An 18408-nucleotide genomic window follows, 5' to 3' on the forward strand; every position below is an offset into this window, starting at 1 on the left:
ACTTTTTCCATGAGCAGTGAAATGACTTGGGCTCCACTCCTGCAACTGGGTTTTTGTAGGGGACCACTGTGTCTACTCCATTGACTTCAGCAGGACAACAAGGAGGCACAGGAGTCTGCCTGCATGTTGCTCTCTAGTTGAAGCCTTTATGTCAAGGCTTATCTGCACATTAGTTCATGGCATGCTGGGGAATGAATCTACCCTGCAATAGTCTGCTGCATCCTAATTGTCCATGTGCATACTGCTGATGCACATTAACAATTAGTCTTTGAAAGGGGACTGAACTAAAGCTCATTAGTGAACTGCTAATGCGCATCAGCAGTGTGTACATCAACAGTTTTTACCCCCAGCAGGTCTGTTGTGCACACTGTGTAGAGTATAAGTCCAAAAGTGAATTGATAACATGGGGAGCTGGTTTCACTCTTTGGGGGTGATGGAGTAGAGGGGAGTAGTCCAAGTATCTGGTAATTAAGGACTTGGCCTAGACAGATTTTGGGAGACTTGGGACTGAAAAGGCTGTTGGGGTCACCTTGCAAGAAGTAACTAGTCTGCTGGAAGCCAGGTTGACACTACTCTAAAGTACTGACTGCATCAAAGACCTACTTTATGCCTTCAGACCACATCCTGCACTTTTCACTAGTAATGCTGCATGTACCGTCATCTCCACTGGGTCATAAAACATATATCCCCCAATCCTACAGTCTGTTCTCATTAAAGGGAAAGGATGCTGCCTTAAGCTCTGGCTGCTGTTTTCTCGGAGTTTCTAATGAAAGAAAAATTAGGACGTGCTTCACAAGAAACCCAAGGTCTGTGGAAACTGTCTGCTACAAAGGGATTGTACAGTAAGTAGACCCCCTAACAGTTTAAATTAACATACTGCTCCACTCAGTGTGATCATAACTGATTTTATTATAAGTAAAATACAAATATAAAAACATGCATGTTACACGTTATGGTGGACTGATATGTTTACATTAAACAAGTTTTTTTTAAAACAGTTTCACTGAAGTGACATACCTAATTAGCAAAAGTGTAAACTAGAGGAAATAAAATTCCATTCAAGAATCGGAGTAGAGGGGCCTGAAACCACAACTTTGGCTATCCAAACCACAACTGCTCTATACAAATTTATATTCAGCATTCTTGAATCTCTGCAATGATAATTATGCCTTAACCACGTCTGAGAGACTTTTCAATTGCTGAAAGCTCTCCTGATTTTCAGATGCCATATTGCATTAGTTAAAATACACTAAATACTTTCCTAATATCACTTTCTTGAAAGCATTTAATTTTAGGTGCCTTAGGGATCTTAGGCAATTATAGCTGGGAGGAGAGTTGGCTATTAAGATGTGGTCCACACTAAGGTTGAGAATCCCTGGCCTAAGCAAAATAAATCTACCTAAGCATAGGCCTCACTAGCTGGCTCTGCAGTGTGTTGAATATTCCATCTGAAAGTCTCACTGATGACTGTAGGAAATCAAACATCCATTGAATAAAATGCCAATCTGACATAATAGTTTTGTCTTAACTACTGAGATCATCTGTGTGGGTCACAATGTGTTGTACAAACCACCACAACTTCCTCTTCAGAAATGCAAACCAGGACATTCTCATTATGTAAAACAAACAGGATCTATATATAATAAACTATAAAAGTAGAACTATTAAGCACTGTAATAAAGGGAGAGGAAACTAAAATAAAACAGGAGTACTTGTGGCACCTTAGAGACTAACATTTATTTGAGCAAAAGCTTTCATGGGCTACAGCCCACTTCTTCAGATGCATAGAATGGAACATATAGTAAGGAGATATATATACATACAGAACATGAAAAGGTGGAAGTAGCCATATCAACTCTAAGAGGCTAATTAATTAAGATGAGCAATTATCAGCAAGAGAAAAAAAACTTTTGTAGTGATAGTCATTGTGAGGGATGTTGGTGTACAGGGAGATGACCTCTATCGGGGCAAGTGTAATGTTCAGAAGGAGGTTGTTAATGTTGCAGAGTTTCTGGAGGAAGCCAGTAGTGTCCCTTTGTGTGATGAGTAGTTTGAGTATGGTTTCTATGAATTCCAATATTCCTTCAGTAAAAGTGCCATGAACAGATATGATGGGTCTGCCTGGGTTCCCTTGTTTGCGTATCTTGGGAAGCATGTAGAAGGGCCCTGGGGTGGGTTTGTGGGGGATGAGGGTATAGAGATTCTCCTGAAGTTGTTTGGGGAAGGATTTGGTGATATTCTTAAATTCCTGGGTAAATTGTGAGTGGACTTGTATGTAGGCTCTAAAGTTTTACACTGTTTTGTTTTTGAGTGAAGTTATGTAACCAAAAAAAACTGCATTTGTAAGTTACTTTCACGATAAAGAGATTGCACTTCAGTACTTGTATGAGGTGAATTGAAAAATACAATTTCTTTTGTTTATCATTTTTACAGTGCATATATTTGTAATAAAAAATAATAAAGTGAGCACTGTGCACTTTGTATTCTGTGTTGTAATTGAAATCAATATTGAAAACTTAGAAAACATTCAAAAATATTTAATAAATTTCAATTGGTATTCTATTGTTATAAGTGCGATTAATCGTGATTAACTTTTTAAGCGTGATTAACTTTTTTGAGTTGAGTTCATCGAGTGAATTACTGCGATGGGCAGCCCTAATAAAAATGCATAAAGTAAGTAAGTTAATATACTAAAGAAATAACTCAAGTATCTGTTTTTGACCCTGTAAATTTGTAACTTTTTTGAAAGCTGTCCAAATAGTTTGGGAATACCTGCATGAAACAGCTACTAGACAGATTTAATTTGTATCAAACAAATCAAGTTCATTGTGAAGATTTCTGGGGCCAAGTTGTTTTCAAGATAGAAGTGCCTCAGATTGTGAATGTTTTAACAACTGCAGTGTGAGGGATAAGTCTCCATTCACCTAATATGACTGAATAGTCTCAATTTCCCTCTTGTTAAGTGTGCACAGATCTGACACCACAGGCTCAGGAGATACTTCACTTTGTTTGCTGATTTATGCTTTTATCAAAACTGTTTCAGCAGAGCCGAGTTTAATTTTTAAAAGGCAAGAACGAAATTTAATTCAGAAACAAATTAAAAACCAAACAAACCACTAGAAACAAATCCTTAAACTGCCTGTGAAAGATGTCAGCTTGACAGGCCTGGAATTGCTCACAACTGTCCCATGGCATGCCTAGGAAGCATCATCTTCTGCAAGTGGATAATCTCAATTGTCTGTTATGATGCAGGGGTGGGTTTTGTTTTGAAGTCAGTGCAGAGAAACAGTAGTAAACAATTAAAAGTTTCTAGCAAAGATGGAACCCAAGGCTGATCAGTTTAATTGAAGAGGTGCTAAGCACCTCAGGACCCATGAATGTGAACTAAGGCCTTACCTACACTGCAGAGTTTTGTCGCCAAAAGGCAGCTTTTGGCAACGAAAGAGTGGAGATGTACACGCTGCAATTCCACTTTTGGTAAAAAAAAAACCACTGCCGTTTCGGCGACAAAATAAAACCACCTTGACAAGAGACTAACCCTAACCCTAAGTGCAAAAGTTTTGTCAGCAAAGTGCCAATGCAGACACTGCACTTGATTGCATTGCTTTAATTGGCTTCCAGAAGGTGTCTCACAATGCCCATCCTGACTGCTCAGGTCAGCTGTTCCAACTCCACTGCCCTGCAGTCAGGTAAGCCACAGGCCGCTCCTTCCCCTTTAAAGTCCTGGCAATTTTTGAAATTCCACTTCCTGGTTGCTCGGCCTTGAGAGTTCACATCGCATCTTTCCAGGTGACAATGGCGGCTCCATGTGACAAAAGCTGTCCCGCTTGGAACAATGTGGATCTGCTCAGTATTTGGAGAGAGGAGGCTATGCAGTCCCAGCTGCGCTTCTGCCATAAGAATTTCAATACCTACAGGCAGATTTCTCAAAACCTGTGCAAAAAGGGCTATGACTGGGACACGTTGCAGTGCAGAGTAAAACTCAAGGCGCTGCAGCATGCGTACCAGAAGACAAGGGAGGCAAACCGTTGCTCTGGTGCTGCACCACAGACCTGCCATTTTTATATGGAGTTGGACGCTACTCTCAGTGGTGACCCCACTTCCACTGCCAAGAACCCCATGGATACTTCAGCAGGGCTGGAGCTGGCAGAAAATGGACCTAACCCAGAGGACGAAGTTATCAATCAAGAAGTAGAATTAGACAACCGTGTGGAGCCCACAGCAGGGTCGCAGTGTGGTGTCTCTAGTCAGGAGCTGTTCTACACTCCAGAGGTGTCTAGCCAGTCTCAGCAGTCACACTCCAACAAGCAGGAGAGGAGATCCCTGGTAAGTGGTTTTGCTTTGTGAAGTGCAGAGATGGGTTGAGGGCATAGAAATGTACAAGGTGGGCTGTGTTTCTGTGTGCTAGACATATCCCTGTACAGCTAAGCAGTATGGCGGAACAGGGGCTTGATGCACACCAAGATTTCACAGGAATCCTCCAGAGAGATCTCTAGGAAACTTTTCTGGAGGTACTTGGCAATCCTCTGCCGAAGCTTCCTTGGCAGATCTGTTTTGTTCCTTTGAAGAAAACTTTCCCGTACCATTCTGCAATCACCTGTGCAAGGACCAAAGCAGCACACAGGCGAGCAACATAGGGACTAGAGCGGAACCTGCAAGTATATAGTAGATGCACCCTTGCTCCTCTGCTTACTCTCAGGAGTGAGATATCTGGTACAATGACCCCCACCTATGGAAAAGTGTGTGAAATTTAAAATATTGTCCCCAGTGGACTGCACCACGACCCTTTCATATTGCTTTTCTCCCCATGTAAAATGCCCTCCGCCCCGGGATAAACTCACCATGCTTGGGGTGTTCGCTGGCATGTGTGCTTGTTAAGGGTCAGTGAAAAAGTGATTGGTGTGTTACTAGAGGTGTATTTTAATGTACTGTTTCAATGCTGTACATGTACTTAATCATGCTTCTGTGTATTGTTCCTTGTGCTTCTGCAAATGCAACCTTCAGAGGCATCCCCTACACACTGGTGGAGCGCCTCCGCTGGATAAGAAAGCCCCTAAGGCGGAGCAAGGAGGACATGTTCCAGGAGCTGCAATACTCAGATGCAGAAAAGAGGGAACGCAGGCAGTGGAGGGAAATCGAAAGGCAGAACAGAAAAGAAAATGAGGCCTTTATTAGGGACCCAACTGAGAGGATGATTAAAATTATGGAGCAGCAAACAAATGCTGAAGTCCCTCATAACGCTCCGGACTGAGCAGATTATGCATGCCCACCTTCCCCTTCAGAACTCTTTTCTATGCCTTCCCCAAACTCAACCTTGTGCATTCCTTTCTGCTTTCTGGGACTTCTTGCTTTCCCATTCACTCCACCCAACAGGCACCTTTTCAAATGATAGCTGGACTTATGCACAGCTCTAAAAGTCAGCCATCCCCTGCTACCTCCTCTCCCCTCAAGCATTTGTGTGGGTGTAGAGTATCGTTTTTTGTGCAATAAAAGCTAATTTTTTTGAATGATAAGCAATCTGTTTCCTGCAAATTGCAGATGGCAGCAACAAATAAACAGGTTAATCATTTGCTTACATGGAATCCTAGGCCACAAAAATCACAAGTACTTCCTTGCAAAACTCAGTTTCATTGAGTTGGGAATTGGCTGATGTGATTGCAGAGCCATTGGCCATTATCTTTGAAAACTCATGGTAATTGGGGGAGGTCCCAGACAATTGGAAAAAGGCAAATATAGTGCCCATCTTTAAAAAAGGGAAGGAGAACCTGAGGAACTACAGACCTGTCAGCCTCACCTCAGTCCCTGGAAAAATCATGGAGCAGGGCCTTAAGGAAACCATTTTGAAGCACCTGGAGGAGAGGAAGGTGATCAGGAATAGTCAACATGGATTCACCAAGGGCAAGTTATGCTTGACCAACCTGACTGCCTTGGGGGCTGAGGCACATGAGTTATGGGAAGAGGCTGAGGAAACTGGGCTTGTTTAGTCCGCAAAGGAGACGAGTGAGGGGGGGATTTGATAGCAGCCTTCAACTACCTGAAGAGGGGTTCCAAAGAGGATGGAGCTCGGCTGTTCTCAGTGGTAGCAGATGACAAACCAAGGAGCAATGGGCTCAAGTTGCTGTGGGGGAGGGTCTAGGTTGGATATTAGGAAACACTATTTCACTAGGAGGGTGGTGAAGCACTGGAATGGGGTACCTAGGGAGGTGGTGGAATCTCCATCTTTAGAGGTTTTTAAGGCCCGGCTTGACAAAGCCCTGACAGGGATGATTTAGTTGGTGTTGGTCCTGCTTTGAGCAGGGGGCTGGACTAGATGAGCTCCTGAGGTCTCTTCCAACCCTAATCTTCTATGAATCTAAGCATTGCAGTCCCGAGCATAATATACGTTACTGGTTCTCATCTTCCAAGTGTTTCCACAAAGCCTCGCTGATTCCAACTGCCCCCCTTTGTGCCCCGCTTATAGCCCTGGTATCTGGCTGTTCAAAAGCCGCAGCCAGGCATTCTGCACCTCAGGAGCACAGCCCTGAGCAAATTTTTCACCCTTCTCTTCACAAATATTGTGCAATGTACAACATGCAGCTATGACCATGGGAATATTATCCTCTCCAGCGTGCCTTTAATCTGCTAAATGCACATTTCACGGTCATTCTGCACCTACTCAGCCTATTGTTGAACAGCTCCTTATTGCTATCCAGGTTTCCCGTGTAAGGCTTCATGAGCTATGGCATTAAGGATACGCCAGGTCTCCCAGGATCACAATGGGGATTTCAACATTCCCTACTGTAATCTTCTGGTCTGGAAAGAAAGCCCCCGCTTGCAACTTTCTATTCAGGCCAGTGTTCCTGAAGATACATGCGTCATGCACCTTTCCGGACCACACCGCGTTGATGTCAGTGAAATGCCCATGGTGATCCACAAGCGCCTGCAACACCATGGAGCAGTACCCCTTCCTAGTGATGTACTCAGTTGCAAGATGGTCTGGTGCCAAAATTGAAATTTGCGTGCCATCTATAGCCCCTCCACAGTTAGGGAAACCCATTTCTGCAAAGCCGTCCACTATTTCACACACATTGCCAAGAGTCACAGTCCTTCGTAGCAGGATGCGATTAATGGCCCCGCACACTTGCGTTAACACTCCCAACAGTTGACTTCCTGACTCCAAACTTATTTGCGACCACCTGGTAGGAGGCTGGAGTCACCAGCTTCCACACTGTGATCGCCATGCGCTTCTCCACCGAGATGGCAGCTCTCATTTGGGTGCTCTAGCCCTGCAGGTAAGGATGAGCTCAACACACAATTCCAGGAAGGTGGCTTTCCTCATCCAAAAGTGCTGCAGCCACTGCTCATCATCCCAGACCTGCATAACAATGCAATCCCACCACTCAGTGCTAGTTTCCTGAGCTCAAAAGCGACGGTCCACCACATGCAGCTGTTCCATGAATGCCAAAAGTAATTTAATGTTGCTCTTATCCATGTCAGACAGCACATCACACAATTGTGAATCTCTGAGTTAAGAACTTCATTATTAACTACACTGCCATTCGCAATGTGCTACTGAGAGCTAGCAGTGCATTGAAGAGCAATGTGGGATCCATTCTTTCAGGCAGAAATGGCGGGCTGAGCAGAAAACAAGGGATGTTGAAAAATGCCATGAACTGAAGACGGAAGCACATGGAATGCTAGGATGCAAAGCAGTGCATCATGGGACATTGAGCCTGGACCCACGATGCGCTGTGATCTACTCCACCTTCCCACAAGACCTAGTGGCAGAAGGTGGAGAGCTGAACTGTGGGATAGCTTCCCATAGCGCATTGCTCTCAGTGTCGATGCTACTGCCCCAAGTGTGGATGTTCTCTTCTGACAGAGAAAGACAGCATGAAAATGCAATAATAATTTTCTTTTAGCACTTTTTGATAGCCAACAAAACTTTACACTGACAGTTTTTTTGGCAAGACATGGCCTAAGGTGTTGGTGACTAAGCTGTATCATATTGGCAGTGAATCTACCTTCTTGATGGAAGTTTTGAAAGAATATGCTTCTTTGAAATCATAAGTTTGCCTGGTCCTGCCATAAAGGAGAAAATGTTACCCAGAATGAAGAGGTGGAAAAAGCCACCTTTTGCAGGAGAGACCAATGTTACTAATACAGTATTCAGAGTAGCAGTCGTGTTAGTCTGTATCCGCAAAAAGAACAGGAGTACTTGTGGCACCTTAGAGACTAACAAATTTATTTGGAGCATAAGCTTTCATAGGCTACAGCCCACTTCATCGGATGCATAGAATGGAACATATAGTGAGGAGATATATATATATATATATATACACACACACATACAGAGAACATGAAAAAGGTGGGAGTTGCCCAACCAACTCTAAGAGGCTAATTAATTAAGATGAACTGTTGTCAGCAGGAGAAAAAAAAACTTTTGTAGTGATAATCAAGATAGCCCATTTAAGACAGTTTGACGAGAAGCTGTGAGGATACTTAACATGGGGGAAATAGATTCAATGTGTGTAATGGCTCAGCCATTCCCAGTCTCCATTTAAGCCTAAATTGATAGCCATCAGGAACAGTATCCCCGATAATGTCACTGCTAACCTGGTGGCTGAACTTTGCGACTTTTCCTCACCCACAACTATTTCACATTTGGGGACAATATATACCTTCAAGTCAGTGGCACTGCTATGGGTACCCGCATTGCCGCACAGTATGCCAACATTTTTATGGCTGACTTAGAACAACGCTTCCTTAGCTCTCGTCCCCTAATGCCCCTACTCTACTTGCGCTACATTGATGACATCTTCATCATCTGGACCCATGGAAAAGAAGCCCTTGAGGAATTCCACCATGATTTCAACAATTTCCATCCCACCATCAACCTCAGCCTAGACCAATCCACACAAACGGTCCATTTTCTTGACACTACTGTGCTAATAAGCGATGGTCACATAACCACCACCCTATACCGGAAACCTACTGACCGCTATACTTACCTACATGCCTCCAGCTTCCATCCAGGACACACCACACGATCCATTGTCTACAGCCAAGCTCTAAGATACAACCGCATTTGCTCCAATCCCTCAGACAGAGATAAACACCTACAAGATCTCTATCAAGCATTCTTAAAACTACAATACCCACCTGCTGAAGTGAAAAAACAGATTGACAGAGCCAGAAGAGTACCCAGAAGTCACCTACTACAAGACAGGCCCAACAAAGAAAATAACAGAACGCCACTAGCCGTTAACTTCAGCCCCCAACTAAAACCTCTCCAGCGCATCATCAAAGATCTACAACCTATCCTGAAAGATGATCCCTCACTCTCACAGATCTTGGGAGACAGACCTGTCCTCGCTTACAGACAGCCCCCCAACCTGAAGCAAATACTCACCAGCAACCACACACCACAGAACAAAAACACTAACCCAGGAACCTATCCTTGCAACAAAGCCTGATGCCAACTCTGTCCACATATCTATTCAAGTGACACCATCATAGGACCTAATCACATCAGCCACGCCATCAGGGGCTCATTCACCTGCACATCTACCAATGTGATATATGCCATCATGTGCCAGCAATGCTCCTCTGCCATGTACATTGGCCAAACCGGATAGTCTGTACGCAAAAGAATTAATGGACACAAATCTGACATCAGGAATTCTAACATTCAAAAACCAGTAGGAGAACACTTCAACCTCTCTGGCCATTCAGTAACAGATTTAAAGGTGGCAATTTTGCAACAGAAAAGCTTCAAAAACAGACTCCTACAAGAAACTGCTGAACTTGAATTGATATGCAAACTAGATACTATCAACTTAGGCTTAAATAGAGACTGGGAATGGCTGAGCCATTACACACATTGAATCTATTTCCCCCATGTTACGTATCCTCACAGCTTCTTGTCAAACTGTCTTAAATGGGCTATCTTGATTAAAACTACAAAAGTTTTTTTTCCCTCCTGCTGACAACAGTTCATCTTAATTAATTAGCCTCTTAGAGTTGGTTGGGCAACTCCTACCTTTTCATGGTGTGTGTGTGTGTGTGTGTGTGTGGGTGGGTGGGTGGGTGGGTGGGGGTGTGTCTCCTCACTATATGTTCCATTCTATGCATCCGATGAAGTGGGCTGTAGCCCACGAAAGCTTATGCTCAAATAAATTTGTTAGTATCTAAGGTGCCACAAGTACTCCTGTTCTTTTTACTAATACAGTAGTAGCAGCAGCATTTCACTAGGAAGGAGTACAGAATTTTAAGCCGGGACCCAGAAGAGTGCTCCAGGGTACTGTTCTGATGGAGATTACAGCTTTCAGAGAACAGTTAAAACTTAGGCCTTCAACACACAGTTAGAGAGCCAAACTTCCAAAGTGGTGGAATAAACCCTTTGTCATAGTTAAATTCCAGCTTGCTGAATTGCAATTCATCCTACATAATATTATTTTCAGTTTCAATTGAATGACACTTAATTTTCCTTTCTAAATTGCTGCATAATGAGTGTCAGACAGTTGTTGCCTAAGTTCAGGCATAGCTGAAACAATATCTGTATGTAAGTGTTTTGCTGTTGTATCGTACACATATACTTGATAAACTAAAATTCTGGGTTTATACCTACATAATAGAACTCCATTCAGTTTTATGAAAGGATTGCTGTCATCTCACAAGAAAGGCTCATTTATTACAGTTGGAGACAAATTATACAGGTAAGGGATATTGAAATCCTTATACAGAGCTAAAAACAAGCATTATTAATTTGAACTAAGATAAGCAGTCAGACTAGTTCTTGCATCTAGAACTTCTGCTTCATGTCCGACAACCCACTAGTTTTATTTTAAAAACGACAGCAAGGCAAACCTATCATTTTGATCCAATAACTTGTACAGGTAGAAAAGAGAATATGTAACTTGCTCCTGTAGAAAGCTTACTACAATTCGCTATTCTTCTGTGCAGCAGTTACAGGAAACCTAATTTGTGGAGACATACAAATACCATGTTTGCAAACATTAGAAATAACTCGAGTTGCATTTAACAGGCCCTTGCATGGCACATAATAAAGCTATACAAAGACCATTTCTGCTAAAATACTTAGTATTTTAAGATTTATCTACCATCATGACAGTTGGGATATATTTACTTACCATAAAACTGTCTATTTAATATCTGTGAAATTTCAGATTTGCTGAACTTGTCAGGATTCTTTTTGCACCAACTGCTTGTAATGGCTGAGGCAGAAGGTATGAAAATTGACACTCTCCCAATCGGAAGGGAGTCTTAATGCATCTCCTGGGAAAGATGGCTGTATATCACTCCTTTTCACCATATATCTACCCAACAGAGGACAAGAAGGATGCAAGAGTAAGGTACTGCATGTACAGGAGAAAATTCAACAGTATGTTATAGAACACCATTAGTCAATGGCATCCCCTCAGGCACCTATTTTCCCTAACAATTCCTTTCTACGGACTTCTCATAGGAAGAATCGTTTTTCATTTAAATTTAAACACTATATCAAATTCAGTGATCTTGTATGTATTATCTTGAATGTATTACAAGAGTCACATTTATTAATGTCAAGTATCAAGGTACAATAATTCTACCATTGCCCTTAAACTGCTACCATTGCACACAAAAATTAGTATATTGACATCTAAAAGATGCATCCATTTTCATATGGATGTTTAATCAGTACTCAACAAAATGCTAGATTTAGAGTAGTAATTGCAAAAAAGGCTTTCTGGGGAGCACCCTATAGGTATAAAATCCAGCTGAATTGTGTATCTGATTTCCTTTGTATTATAAACCCTTAAACACCCCAAAACTGAGGAATATGTTAACTATAGAATCATCCTGCTAAACAAGGCACTCTTGCCTCAGACATGATCACATAGTTTCTCATAAATTCAATACAAGATTTCAAGTATCAGTTAATTCAACTGAAAATTTAAAAGATTCAAAGTTAAATATTTTCCTAACATACATGTATTTTATTTCCTCAGTAAAGCAGCATGTGATGTGGAGGTTATTGTACACCTGGAGCATAAGTTTTTGGAAACACAAGAAACAGGTTAGTCATAGCTTTTTAAAATTTATTTATTTAACTCCCAGACTGTGTTTACATTTAACAGTTACCAGGAAAGGAAATGAATGTAGGTATTCCATTTTATATCCTAGGGAAAGGAACACTGTCAGGAAAACTCCTAATCTGTCTTATTAGTGACCACATTTAAACCACTAGTTCACTTAATAGTATGTTGGTTATTTTTTGCATTTCTTTCAGCAACGACAGTGAAATTAGACTTTTTTTTGCTTTATGCTTCTCATGCAGCAGGAGAATGCTGTTTTAGGAGTTTCCAGCACTGTAAGATGCGATAAAAACAAGCAAGGTTCCCTCCACCATGTTTTGCCATGAAAACATTTCCATTCGTTTTAGATTTTGTAGAGTAAAAAAAAAACCTCTGAAAGTCCTGCAGTAAAATTAGAGAACATATGGCTAATGATCTCTGATATATTATCATCTCATCCCCTAGCAGGGATTTTCCTCTAAATCAGCTCCCCCTCCCTTTTTGTGGTAATCTATCACTGGGTGAAATCCTGACCCCATTAAAGTTAATGGCAGTTTTGCCATTGACTTCAGTGGGTCAGGATTTCACACTGGTTTTGAAAAACTAGATTAGGGACTTCATTTTGTTGGAGGGAGTTTTTTGCTATCTGGAGGGAAGTTTCTTTCTAACTTGACATTTTCTCTTTTATCCATTGGTCCAAAGGTTGCTTTCCCAATTAGCTATCTTTAAAAAATATGGCAAGATTTAAAAAATATGGCATAGTAGCAGTGTGTGGGATCAAATGAGAGAGAAAGTGAGAAGAGGGGAGGGATGGCTCAGTGGTTTGAGCATTGGCCTGCTAAACCCAGGGTTGTGAGTTCAATCCTTGAGGGGGCCACTTAGGGATCTGGGGCAAAATCAGTACTTGGTCCTGCTAGTGAAGGCAGGGGGCTGGACTCAATGACCTTTCAAGGTCCCTTCCAGTTCTAGGAGATGGGATATCTCCATTAATTTATTTATTTTTTATATTTAGTTAGCCTCACAGATTCGAGGGAATATTTCCACACTTGGACGGCAACCACCATAATCAGATACAGCACTCAGCCTTACTTACTATACTTCTGTAAAAATGGAATCACAGGACAATTGATTATTGCTACAACAGAGAAGTTAGATTTCAAAGCAAGTCTAACTATAGCACTAATTTTATACCACAGACAGGTTGACGCTTTCTGCATTTCATCACCAGTGATACGGTTTTTTGTTTTTGAATCTAGAGAAATGCTGTTACATTTCAGAGTTGGGGGGGGGGGAGGGGAAGGGGGAGAAGGGTCATGCATATTTGAATTCCTCCCTTCATATGGGTTAACTGTGGCCTTTTGCATTTTACAGACAAGAACTTTGCCCTTTCCCTAAACATTACATACACTGGCTTTCATAAGGCACTAATTTTTTTTTTTTTTAAAAGCAAAATAATTTTAAATATTTAAATACTGCAGATCACATGCACTCCTCCTTAGATAAACAATGTAAGAAATGTTACAGTTCACCCTTCTTTGGGGTGTGGATGTCAGGCATCCTAGTATATGCCTGGGCTTCAAAAAGTTTTGATTTGTAAACCAGTCACTCTAAACTGGTTACCCTAAAATATCAGATCCCAAAGATGAAGATAATCAATTATGCTTCTTGGCACTGGCCTATTGATAAATTTGTAGTCTAGTCACAATATTGTCCAATCAGCACAACTATAATCAGCAGCTTTGGTAATGGCCAATGTGCTAGTCAGAGTTGACTTTCCTTAAAAGATCTGAGAAATTGATTTAGCTTAACCAAGTCTGAGTGACTATCATTCAGGAGTAAAGAGTTAGAGAAGGGTTACTTCTACAATGGGGGGTTCCGGGGGGAAGGCTAACAATGAAACAGGCGTACAATATTAGAAGCCTTTATAAAAAGGAAGGGTCATTGAATTTTGCTTTCTGAGACTATATTTAACTGGAAGGCTTTTCTCCTTTTAATCATTTCAATGAAGATAATGAAACAAAAACCTTTATATAAACAGTTTATTTACTCTAAACAGCAACACAGACAAAACGCCATATAAACACAAAAGGAAGTGATGCAGAATCAAGATGCTGGCTGACTTTGGATCTCTGAGGCTCTTAAGCAATAACAACCTAGTTTCTGAAAGATAGAAAAACAAATTAAGGGGAGGGAAGGGGGTGGAGGGTATGATTTTTTCATACAGCCAGCTAGAGTCTAAATATAGTTCTAAACATTTTAAAGCATGCCTGCATCAGATAGCAAAGTAACTAGAGATACTAGTGAATTTATAGAAGTATAAAAGTTTATAATTTTACAGCAGTTGAAATACTGACATCAATATTAAAATAAAAGCAAGTTTTACATAACAATCAAAAATACAAAAGACTGAAGGAAGAGACCCTGTATGAAAAAACTGGGGGCAATTCAGCGAATTCAGAACTGTATACAAGTGGCGAATATGGAAAATGGCACACATACAACCCCCTCCCCTAAGTGAATATTAATTGTACATAGCAACATTAGATTTTGCAAAAATTTTGTAAACAAGTTCTTGCCAAACCAATCCCTTCCTTTTTAAGATGCTGTATGACAGGTGTTTATGATGGTGCAAACTTCTTGGCTTGTGCTCGAACCCTCTTTTCATATTCCACTCTGTTTTGGCTGGATATAAAAAAAATAAAGGTCATTAGACGTTTCAGAAATTATGTCAAGCTGCACAATCAATACTATTTAAGTAGTTCTCATCCATATGAGACCCTCAAATTATTCCTTAAGGCAAGAGAGATTAGGCAGAGATGAAGCATCTTACGTACTCATGACAGTAGGAAAACCCATGACTGAACTGACCGACGGGTAAACAGAAAAAAAAAAAAAATCTTGGCTATACCAACAGCTCACTGTCTAAACACTGCTCATTTAATTAATGAGAGGGTCATTTGCACTGTAGGACCCATTTTGTTTGGAAAGAAGTGACTAGTCAAAACAGGTTGGTAGCCCGGGTAAGACAGAGCTCACTAACATCTGTCCAGTAGGATTTGCTGCAGGAAATAGGAAGAAGATTGTATCTTAGAAGTAAAAGCATTTTGGGGAAGGAGACAAGACATTTACAGAGTTACTCTGTTAGATTTGCCACAGAGTAGATGTCTGTGAAAATAATGAAATAATAGGAATGTCATGGTAAGTGCTCTTCATATACTAAAGTATTTAGACAGAAGGTGGGTAAGGTAGTATCATGTTACCTCATCTCAAAAAAGATATACTGGCACTAGAAAAGGTTCAGAAAAGGGCAACTAAAATGATTGGGGGTTTGGAACAGGTCCCATATGAGGAGAGATTAAAGAGGCTAGGACTCTTCAGCTTGGAAAAGAGGAGACTAAGGGGGGATATGATAGAGGTATATAAAATCATGAGTGATGTGGAGAAAGTGGATAAGGAAAAGTTATTTACTTATTCCCATAATCCAAGAACTAGGGGTCACCAAATGAAATTAATAGGCAGGTTTAAAACAAATACAAGGAAGTTCTTCTTCACGCAGCGCACAGTCAACTTGTGGAACGCCTTACTTGAGGAGGTTGTGAAGGCTAGGACTATAACAGCGTTTAAAAGAGAACTGGATAAATTCATGGTGGTTAAGTCAATTAATGGCTATTAGCCAGGATGGGTAAGGAATGGTGTCCCTAGCCTCTGTTTGTCAGAAGATGGAGATGGATGGCAGGAAAGAGATCACTTGATCACTGCCTGTTAGGTCCACTCCCTCTGGGGCACCTGGCATTGGCCACTGTCGGTAGACAGGATACTGGGCTAGATAGACCTTTGGTCTGACCCGGTATGGCCATTCTTATGTTATGTTCTTATGCTCTTGCTCCATGCTAAAAAAGCCACATTGACACTATCTGCCTCACATTCCTACATCTTTAAATTCTCTGAATGTACTGTTTACAACCATTGCCTCCAATTCCTCTCTGCCTGCTGGATCCTGGATCCATTCCAACCCTGCTTCTGTGGTCTCCACTATATTCATGCTGTTCTCAAAGTATCTAATGAGGTTTTCTTAACTAAATCCCAGGACCAATACTCCATCCTCATCCTTTCTTGGTCATTATAGTACCACTCCCATCCTCCCAATCACTCAGGTTCATAATCTGAATGTCATTTTTTGGCTCTGCCCTCTCTATGGGCCTTCATAGCCAGATTGTTTCCAAAATATGGCACTTTTTCCTTCATATAGTCTCCAAAACCTGGTCTTTTCTTTCCAGACTGCCAAAGCTCCCATTTACACTTATCTCATCTCTGGTCTTTACTACTGAGACTTTGATCCCATAAAGCCCATTCAAGACTCTGCTGCCAAAATAATTTTCCTTTAAGGTCTTGTCTCTTCCCCCACTGCCCCTTTTGAATCCTTCTTAGAACTCCACTTTTCACCAATTCATAGATTCTAAGGCCAGAAGGAACCATTGTGATCATCTAGACTGACCTCCTGTATACTACAGGCCACAGAACTTCCCCAAATCTTTTAGAAAAAAAACAAAACATCCAATCTTGATTTAAAAATGGTCACTGATGGAGAATCCACCAAGACACTTGATAAATTGTTCCAGTGGTTAATTACTCTCATTGTTAAAAATGTACACCTTATTCCTAGTCTGAATTTGTCTAGCTTCAATTCCAGCTATTGGATCATGTTGCATTATTCTCTGCTAGATTGAAGAGATTGTTATTAAATACTTGTTGAACCTTATAGGTATAGACTAATCAAGTCACCCCTTAACCTCCTCTGTTAAGCTAAATAGATCGAACTCCTTGAGTCTACCAGTAAGGCATGTTATCTAATCCTTGAATCATTTTTGTGGCTCTTCTCTGAACCCTCTCCAATTTATCAACATCCTTCCTGAATTGTGGGACCTCAGAACTGGACACTGTGCTCCAGCAGTTGCACCAGTGCCAAATACAGAGGTCAGATAACCTCTCTGTTCCTACTCGAGATTACTTTGTTTATGCATCCCAGGATCGTATTAAGCTCTTTTGGCCACATTGAGAGCTCATGTGCAGCTGATGAACTACCGTGACCCCGAAATCTTTTTCGGAGTCACTGCTTCTCAGGATATAGAATGGGGTACTCTAAGTATTGCCTAAATTCTTTGTTCCCAGATACATATGATTATATTTATCCATATTAGAACACATACTGTTTGCTTGTGCCCAATCTACCAAACAATCCAGATTGCTCTGAATCAGTGACCCATCCTCTTAGTTATCTACCATTCCCGCAATTATTGTGTTATCTGCGAACTATCAGTGATGATTTTATATCTTCTCCCAGGTCACTGATAAAGATGTTAACTAGTGCAGGACCTAGAACTGATCCCTCCGGGACCCCACTTTAAACACACCCCGCTCAATGATGATTCCCCATTTATAGTTACATTTTGGGACCTAACAGTTAGACAGTTTTTAATCCATTTAATGTGCACCATGTTAACTTTATATTATTCTAATTTTTTAATCAAAATGTTGTGCAGTATCAAATCAAACACCTTACAGAAGTTTAAGTATATTAGGACATCACTATTACCATTACCAACCAAACTGGTAATCTCATAAAAATAGATATATCAAGTTAGTTTTAGCTGTTACCTCTCAAGAGAGAGATCTTGGAGTCATTGTGGATAGTTCTCTGAAAACATCCACTCAATGTGCAGCAGCAGTCAAAAAAAGCAAACAGAATGCTGGGAATAATTAAGAAAGGGATAGATAACAGGACAGAAAATATCATGTTGCCTCTGTATAAATCCATGGTACACCCACATCTTGAATACTGTGTGTAGATGTGGTCGCCCCATCTCAAAAAAGATATATTGGAATTGGAAAAGGTTCAGAAAAGGGCAACAAAAACGATTAGGGGTATGGAACGGCTGCTGTATGAGGAGAGATTAATAAGACTGGGACTTTACAGTTTGGAAAAGAGACAGCTTAGAGGAGATATGATTGAGTTCTATAAGATCATGACTGGTGTAGAGAAAGTGTTATTTACTCCTCATAACACAAGAACTAGGGGTCCGCAAATGAAACATCCACCAGTCAATGTGCAGTGGCAGCCAAAAAAGCTAACAGAATGTAGGGAATCATTAAGAAAGGGATAGATAAGACAGAAAATATCATTGCTTCTATATAAATCCATGGTACGCCCACATCTTGAATACTGCATGCAGATGTGGTCACCCCATCTCAAAAAAGATATATTGGAATTGGAAAAGGGCAACAAAAATGATTAGGGGTATGGAACAGCTTCTTGGAAAAGAGATGACTGGGGGCGGGGGGGGGGGGAGAGATA

At 41.0% G+C, this 18408-nt stretch overlaps 1 protein-coding gene across 1 annotated transcript in view; it reads right to left on the reverse strand.

Moving 5' to 3' along the window:
* Positions 1-14080: 14080 nt before the first annotated feature.
* UBE2I (ubiquitin conjugating enzyme E2 I) overlaps positions 14081-18408 on the reverse strand; it is a 32942-nt gene continuing 28614 nt past the window's right edge. Inside the window, exon 7 of the mRNA XM_065411728.1 lies at positions 14081-14738. Within this exon, the coding sequence (XP_065267800.1) occupies positions 14675-14738 (64 nt within the window). The 3' untranslated portion in view covers positions 14081-14674. The remainder of the gene's footprint in view (positions 14739-18408) is intronic.

Source organism: Emys orbicularis, chromosome 10 (genome assembly GCF_028017835.1).
Source record: "Emys orbicularis isolate rEmyOrb1 chromosome 10, rEmyOrb1.hap1, whole genome shotgun sequence".
NCBI lineage: Eukaryota > Metazoa > Chordata > Testudines > Emydidae > Emys > Emys orbicularis.